This window comes from Montipora capricornis, chromosome 13 (genome assembly GCF_036669925.1).
Source record: "Montipora capricornis isolate CH-2021 chromosome 13, ASM3666992v2, whole genome shotgun sequence".
Lineage (NCBI taxonomy): Eukaryota > Metazoa > Cnidaria > Anthozoa > Scleractinia > Acroporidae > Montipora > Montipora capricornis.
In genome coordinates, this window is record NC_090895.1 from 13,201,536 (window position 1) to 13,209,035 (window position 7,500).

The window sequence follows — 7,500 nt, forward strand, 5'->3', positions numbered from 1 at the left end:
ACTATATACCTATCATGTACTATATTTAATATTTTGTACCCAAAACGTTTTGCTCTCCAATCTACAAGATACGTGTCAAACACATGCAACAAACGTAATTGAAACTGAATTGGTTTCAACACCTAAAAATCACGTTCTCGGATTCAAAACTTACGCCCTTTAATGGCATGCGTCTGCTATAAAAAGCAATGCACTCGCTTCACTCTCTAACTTCCCTAAGTAAAATCTCAAAAACAGTTGACAACTTTGTGATTTAACGTTTGATGGAAATCACCTACGTAGGATCCGGCAATATATAGTTTGACTAAGTTCTGGTTTCCTAGCTTCGGGCCCGGGCAATAGGGCTGTTGGGCAATAGATGTGTCTGTGATTACTGCGTTACATCAGAAACTTCCGATATAAATGGCATTTCATCTTCCCTGCGGAAGTGGTTTGCAACACCTATCCCTGGGCAGTAAGTCATAAAAACTCGGCGGGCTAGTACCAGTAGGACCAGTAACGGAACGTACGCCAATACCTTGACGACTATAACAAATATTTTCTGATTTTCGGTGGTTTCACTGGGCATGTCAATTGGTGAGCTGACCACGGCAATAAGGGCGAGTGTCGTCAATAGTACCACGTCCGATCTGTTGATCCACTCGTAGCTCCTCTCGCCTTGCCGCACATCACACGCTTCCTTGTAAGGCCTCAAGGAAGCAAAGATAACGAGAATCAGAATACAGGTGCCCTCCAGCAGAACTCTTCTTCCTGGACAGGCTGGGATGAAAGTATAAATCGCCAAGATTCCCAGTCGGCAGATGAAATAGAAAGCTGCACACCAGCGATATGTATTCTTGAAGCAGCTTTGAAAAGCATCAAAAAACGGTAGCCAGCGATTGAGATTCAACACGGGGCGAAGACCTCTAGTCAGGAACGGGCGGAACAAGAGGATTAGTGGGAATGGAAGCACAAAAACCAAAATGTAGATCACGGCAACTATTGCATACCAGAGATGCTTTCCATGAAAAAACTCGAGGCTACCATTGACATACAAAACGGTCTTTGATCCAACATTGGCAGGATGCAAGATCTTTAGGGAAATTCTAGTGATATCCGTATAACAGAGCACAATAAGGGTGCATATAGCGCGGAAGGGAGCCTTGACTCTTTTGCTGAAGCACCAGTTTGGGTAGGCGCCTACTAACCACTTCAAGAACGAGACAACTATTAATATAAACGTCGGAATGGCGTACATCATCATCAGTTTATCGGCGTCATCCAAGCCTTTGGCGAAACAGATACTGTGGTGTCCAAACCGTATTTGGATATTGACCAAACCGATAACAAACTCGATAAAAGGGTCAAATTGAAACTTTTCAGGTGTCAACAGTTTCATGACCTGATATGAGTACAACCACGCGTTCAAGTATCCGGTGAAGAAATCGAGATCTATCAGCATAACTATAACGACAAGAAGAACGAGGCCTAAGCCAAAAGGTATCAGGTAAAGCACGTCCAGGTTAGAACATTTTTCACTACATTGTTCACTACCAAAGGTAATGCTGAAATCCTTCTTACATTTCCCGCATAGGACGCTACTCGGATCCCTTTTGTCATTGCATACTTGGCCCACCACATATCGATACTCTTGCGACCGGTTTGAGCTTGATTTGCAGTATCCTGTAGGACAGAGATACGTGGCAAATTCACCAGAAACACTTCCAGCCCAGTAACTTTCCTTCACATAGACGGTCTTTCTATAAGGGCCACACCGCGAGATGCCTGTTGACTGCCTGGATGGCGTCGCTGTCATACATTCACATCTTTTTGAACTGTGGGAATATGTAAAGCCAGGGTAGCACTTCTTTAGGTTTAGACCGAATAATGTTGTCCTTAGATTTTGACTTCCAAGATAAGTCAATCCCACAGAAAAGCTGCCTCCATTAACGCCGAGCAAGCGGATATTTCTAATTGAGCCGTCAGTTACGAGAAAGGGCGACTGCGGTCTAAGAAGGACGACTGAAGACGGGTTGATACTAACATTTACAATCCCCGGCACAGAATAGTTAACTTCGTCAATCAAATGAACAGTTGCGTTGAAAACTTCACCCGGGGCGACCTTCCAGTCTTCCATGTTATATGTTATGTTTACTGGATCCGTTACAACTTCGCCCAGAAGGGAGGTTTTGTTTTCGAACTTAATAAAGTTCCACTTAAGAACATCATTGTGTTTACGACTCTCACCCACTTGGCGACAGTTTTTCAAAGTTGTGGCATAGACTGACTGACCTAAATGTGCGTAGTTATTCTTAAAGGAAACATTTGTTTTCCATTCGTTGTAATTCATTGACGAATTAGAGTACCCAAAAAAACAGGGGTGACTGTTGGTATCAGTTGCGTTGTAACTTACAAGAGGAGGTCCTGGGGCTTGGATGTAAAGTGCTCCGCCCTTGTCATCACCTGTGTTTCCCTCAAAGGTTAAATTGGAATTTTCGTAAAAGATTATTCTCGACCGGCCGTACATTGCTATCGCCCCTCCTCTGATGCCAGTGTTATTAGTAAAATTTAATGTGCCGTGAACTTGAATTACTGATCCATCTAGAAGTAAAGCGGAATAGTTATTGCCTTCGAACTGCGCATTCTTTTTGAATATAATGGGAACCTGAGCGCTGTAAAGAGATCCTTGACCTATCATCAAATTACCGTCGAGCAGAAATACATTGTTAAGTAGAAACAAAGCATTCTCAAAACGGACATGGTATGGAATTTCTGGTCCAACAGCGTCTTCATTCTGGTTATAAAGAAACATTGACATGGCGGCTCCTATATTCCCGACGTTCTTTATCCATCGGCAGTCATTAAAGTAAAATTGAGTTACATCTGGATCAGAGTGCTTGGTGCACTTTCGGGGAATTGTTTTGCCGTATACTGTCGTACCACCCGCGCCCTGAGTTGCGGTATTGCTCAAAAATGAGGTGTTGTGCATCTTAAATATGTTTATGCCAAGTTGGTCTCCCTTGTGAGGCCAATTTCCTATTCGGGCACCTCCACCATAGTACACAGCGAAGTTTTTCTCAAACGTTGTTTCCCTCACTACAAGGTTGTTGTGCTCTGATTTGTCGCCCATCTCCACCTGAAGACCTCCGCCCCATAATGCAGTATTATTTTGGAACACACAGCTTTGGATTTTAATGATGCAACCACTTGCATTCCCTCGAAAGTACGCTGCTAACCCGCCCCCGCCGCTGAATGGAAGTTTTGGTGTGTTTGGGCCCCGCTTTTCGGTTTCGTTAGCAGTGATGGACCATTGAGCTTTGTTTCCGAGAAAGTTGCAATTTGTGAATGAGTAGGTGTTGTTGTGTTGATACGAGTCGTGCTTACTTGGCGTTACATTCACTGTGTCGTGCCCGTACGTGTTTAGCATAATGTTAACACCGCCTCCTGAGTAAACGTAGCTACCGTTCTCGTTAACGATAGAGTTATTGTCACGAGCGTAATTTTCTTCAAACAAACAGTTTGTAAAGTTCACAACACCCCCAACGTGGTATAAATTAGCGCCGAGACCAGGAGAAGATGAAATATCGACATCGACGATCCGAAGATTTCTGCAATATCGGAAATCTAAGGCAGCCTTGAATTTTAAGCCTTTTAGTTTTGGATATTTAGGATATTGCTCCGAACTGTGATGCCATCCTCCACATTTATGAAATTTGACTCCTTGAAAAGTAATATTTTCGCTGAGAGTAAACGAGAGACTAACGTTTTCATTGCACGTTACCTGCACGTCATCCCGGGATGAGCCGTTTCCAAAGAGATGAAAGGAAGCAATCTTTGTCAAATTGTGCCTCTCGTGCAGCGAGTAATTTCCCTTACTTGCTATTATCTTCACCAGGCTAATACCAGACGCGAGCTGTAAAGCCCGGTGGAGTGTTCTGCACTTGGCTTCCTTGCTGCAATTTGACGAATCATTTCCACTTGGTGAAACATAGATTTCCCTTTCGTCAGAACTTGCATTAAAGAAAATTAGAGACAGAACTATAGGGATGCCAATTTTGCAACACAGCATCATTGTAGGTGTCGAATTTGATTCAGAGGGTCTATCGGTTCCACGAAATCGAAGCAATTCTGGGAACGACGTGACATCGCCGCTTGTCACGGAAGTCATGCAAGGATAATGGCACACATCCGCTAAAATGTTTTTAAATTTTATTGTTCAGAAGAGATTGAGTCGGGAATGCGTGACTTCCGTTTCGCGCTGTTATTGTCTGATTGTGTAGGCGATTCTTTTTGTTTTGTTTTGTTATCAAGATGTAATTGAATAGCTTGATTTCGTAAGATAAAATAGATCAGTGCCGAATTTAGTTCACACCTGTCGGGTTTTCTTCGAATATTCGTCTATTTCGCCGATCGTATCGGAGAATTCTTAGTTGGAATCAACATCTATCGAATGCTGTGTCGATTCGCAAATTAGCTGTAATTGTTCAAGGTAAGTTATTTGTGTTTCAAAATTGATCTGTCGTACTGTTTTAGATTGGTTTTCTTTCTTTCATTTCGAAAATTAACTATCCTGCCTTGTTTGTTCTTTGTTATTTCATGCAGGTGACGTCGCTAAGTGGACGGGTGTCTGGAAAACCCGAATAGCGAATAGCGAATAGTCGCGAATACCGAACAGCGAATAGTGACGACGAATAGTGGGGGGGGATTATGACGAAATGACGAAAATTTGGTACCCAGTACTTCCTGGTCAACCGCACAGCAACGTTCGATGGGATTTTCCCGCTAAAAAAGCAGAGATGTGTCGGCGAAGGACAGCTTGAGCCCTGAGAAGAAAAGGTAATAAATGCACTGAAATCCTGTTGCTTATTTGGATAATTAATTAACGCAACGGTTATCAGAGTAGCTCGTTTGTCTCTTTAATCACAAACCACCTGCCTCACATTTTTATTTTATTCCTTTTTACAGAACGTGTCTCGCCGATGATGAAATGTGAGTATCTAAAATTTATGTTCGGGCGCCACTGTGCGAGGAGATGATCATGAGCTTGATGTATTAATGAAAGTGATTTATATTTTTGCATTTTGACGTTTGTTCTTCTTCAGAGTGTTTGTAAAAGCATGCACGAAACTTTCTTTCGACGACAGGTGAGCATATTATTTGCTTTGATTACGAGATTGTTCAGCATAAGGCGGTGACTATTGAAGACTATTCGTCACTATTCGCGACTATTCGTCACTATTCGCACTGTTCGTACTATTCGCTATTCGCGACTATTCGCTGTTCGCTTTTCGCTATTCGCGACTATTCGCTATTCGCTATTCGGGTTTTCCAGACACCCCTGAGTGGAGTTTCCTCGGCGATATCGATACGGGAGTTGTTTACTTACGCAAGCCAACATATCTAGACTCGGCTTGTGTTAAGTGCGGATTGCACTGAATCTAAGACGCTTTCGCAAGCCCACATTGATTGGCTTGAAATCCGGTGCGCGTTGCACCACATACCTCACAAGTATCTCACAAGCTATCACAAACCAGTATTTATCGGATTGAAATGTCGGTGTGGGTTACACCCCAAACTGAAAGAGTTAATACTGTACTCTAAACAATAGTGGCATTGAATGAGAGTTTTGCACTCTCAAAGAATAGTATTTCGTACTCTTACGGTTGTCTGCTACTAGCCGCCAGCATGGGAAGAACAATCGAACAATACCGGTCAAGGATCGGCTGTCACAACAATTTTGTGAAAGCCAAGGATGCATTTTCACGTGTGCGAAGGCGATTTTGGAATACGATGCTTATGATGTTTTACTTAAATGTGTTTTACTTGCCACCATTAAAACAAGTTGTTGGACGTTACAAGTCGTGTAATGAGGTGATGTTTTGGTTTACACAAATGATGTGCTGCAATGTTTACATCCCATTGCTTATAAGGCAAGCAAATGATGTGGAGGAAAATCCAGGTCCTACAATATTTGATATCATTGATCCAACAACCACTGTGTCCGCTGACTCTAGTCAAGGAAGTGAAACAATCTTTGGTGTGAATGCTGGCAAAGTAATGTGTAGCAATGCCACTTACTGCTATTATATACCATCAAATACGCAAGATATTAGTTTGTGGACTAATTCTACTTTGAACAATATTTTGGTTATTGAAAATAATCTATACAGTTCTATAAGATGTTCTGTGCGAACAAATGACTATTTGCTGTTAACTGATGTTCCAGACATGGTTTCAATATTTGATAAAAAATAAAGTCAGCGGACACAGTGGTTGTTGGATCAATGATATCAAATATTGCAGGACCTAGATTTTCCTCCACATCATCACCTGTATTTTTGGGCATTGCTAATGCTGTGGGTACCATCAATGTTTATTACTGCTACTCCAGTAGATGCTGCTAGTAACACTGTTGGAATCTCAGGATTCATTGGAGCATGTCTATAGGTTTTTTCTTAAACAGTGTGGTAAATTGTTTTAATCAATTGGCTTTTCCCAGTACCACCACCTCCAGTTATAAACAAATAAACTGGTTCAACATTTTGTAACTTCAGGCTGTTGAGGTTTTCATTTTATTTCTAGTCCATGAAAGCACCCTGTTGTAAGCTTTGGGTTGCATTTTTTATTATGTAATGATCTACATGTAACTGATCGACGTAATTGGTCATCAGATATTTCTCTTGGCTGTTTATACATTGTTATTGGTGATGGACTGTGATTTCCAGTAGTTTGGGGATTTGCACCAAGCTCTGAGGGTACTTGATCATTGAACACCTCATCTAGTGATGATTCATCTTAGAATTCTAGTTAAATTTCAGCATTCTTTTGACATTTATAAGATCATATGAATGTATGACAGTGCCATGCTTGTTTCTTAGCCAATCTAGTGTTTCTGATAGAGATAATGTAGCGTGCAGCAAGAGTTGTCTAAACTGTGCAAATGGCAATAAGAGAAAGTTTAGCGGCAAGTCATCGATGTAAAATTCTGAACAGGTCCTGAAATTTGAAGCATACTTAAGGAACCCATTTCACTGCTGCATTGTTATGGCAAATTTTAACCAATCACGCATGGAAAAAGTGAGACCGCAGTACCAAATTCTATAAGGGCTGAATGGAGTTAAACTAAGCATAAGACCCCAAGTACGCACTGCGGACCTATTTTTACATATTGTTTACGTCCGCTAAGATAACCAGATCAAAGGCTCCTTATAGCAACCTCATGGTATGAATTTTTGGCGCCTATGACGTAACCTGCGATCTAGCTTTCTTTGGAAAGTGTACAAGTGCTTTCAAGTGTACATTCACAGTGACATGTGATGAAGAAGGAGCTGTCTAAGTGCGATGTGATTGTTGCGGATGCATCTGGTGCGATCACAGCAATACTTTGGGAAAATCAAATTGAGCAAGTGTTTGTGGATGGTTCCTTTTACTTTCAAGGACTGAAGGTTGACTGTTTCAATAAGAAGCAACTTAGTTCAAGTAAGTGCACTAAAATAGAAATATGTGACGATATTGCAGTAT

At 41.6% G+C, this 7,500-nt stretch overlaps 1 protein-coding gene and 1 long non-coding RNA gene across 3 annotated transcripts in view; one reads left to right on the forward strand and one right to left on the reverse strand.

Annotated features, from left to right (window-relative positions):
- LOC138028791 (uncharacterized) overlaps window positions 1-4,084 on the reverse strand; it is a 4,395-nt gene extending 311 nt beyond the window's left edge. Inside the window, exon 1 of the mRNA XM_068876409.1 lies at window positions 1-4,084. This exon is cut by the window's left edge and continues 311 nt beyond it. Within this exon, the coding sequence (XP_068732510.1) occupies window positions 371-4,051 (3,681 nt within the window). The 5' untranslated portion in view covers window positions 4,052-4,084 and the 3' untranslated portion in view covers window positions 1-370.
- Window positions 4,085-4,332: 248 nt separating this feature from the next.
- Window positions 4,333-7,500, forward strand: part of LOC138028994 (uncharacterized) — an 8,041-nt gene continuing 4,873 nt past the window's right edge. Inside the window, exons 1-4 of one of the 2 annotated variants that reach the window (XR_011127787.1) lie at window positions 4,333-4,468; window positions 4,582-4,815; window positions 4,945-4,968; window positions 5,082-5,123. This is a non-coding gene — a long non-coding RNA (uncharacterized lncRNA). Of the gene's footprint in view, window positions 4,469-4,581; window positions 5,124-7,500 lie in introns of both variants that reach the window. The other variant, XR_011127788.1, reaches the window with a different exon arrangement.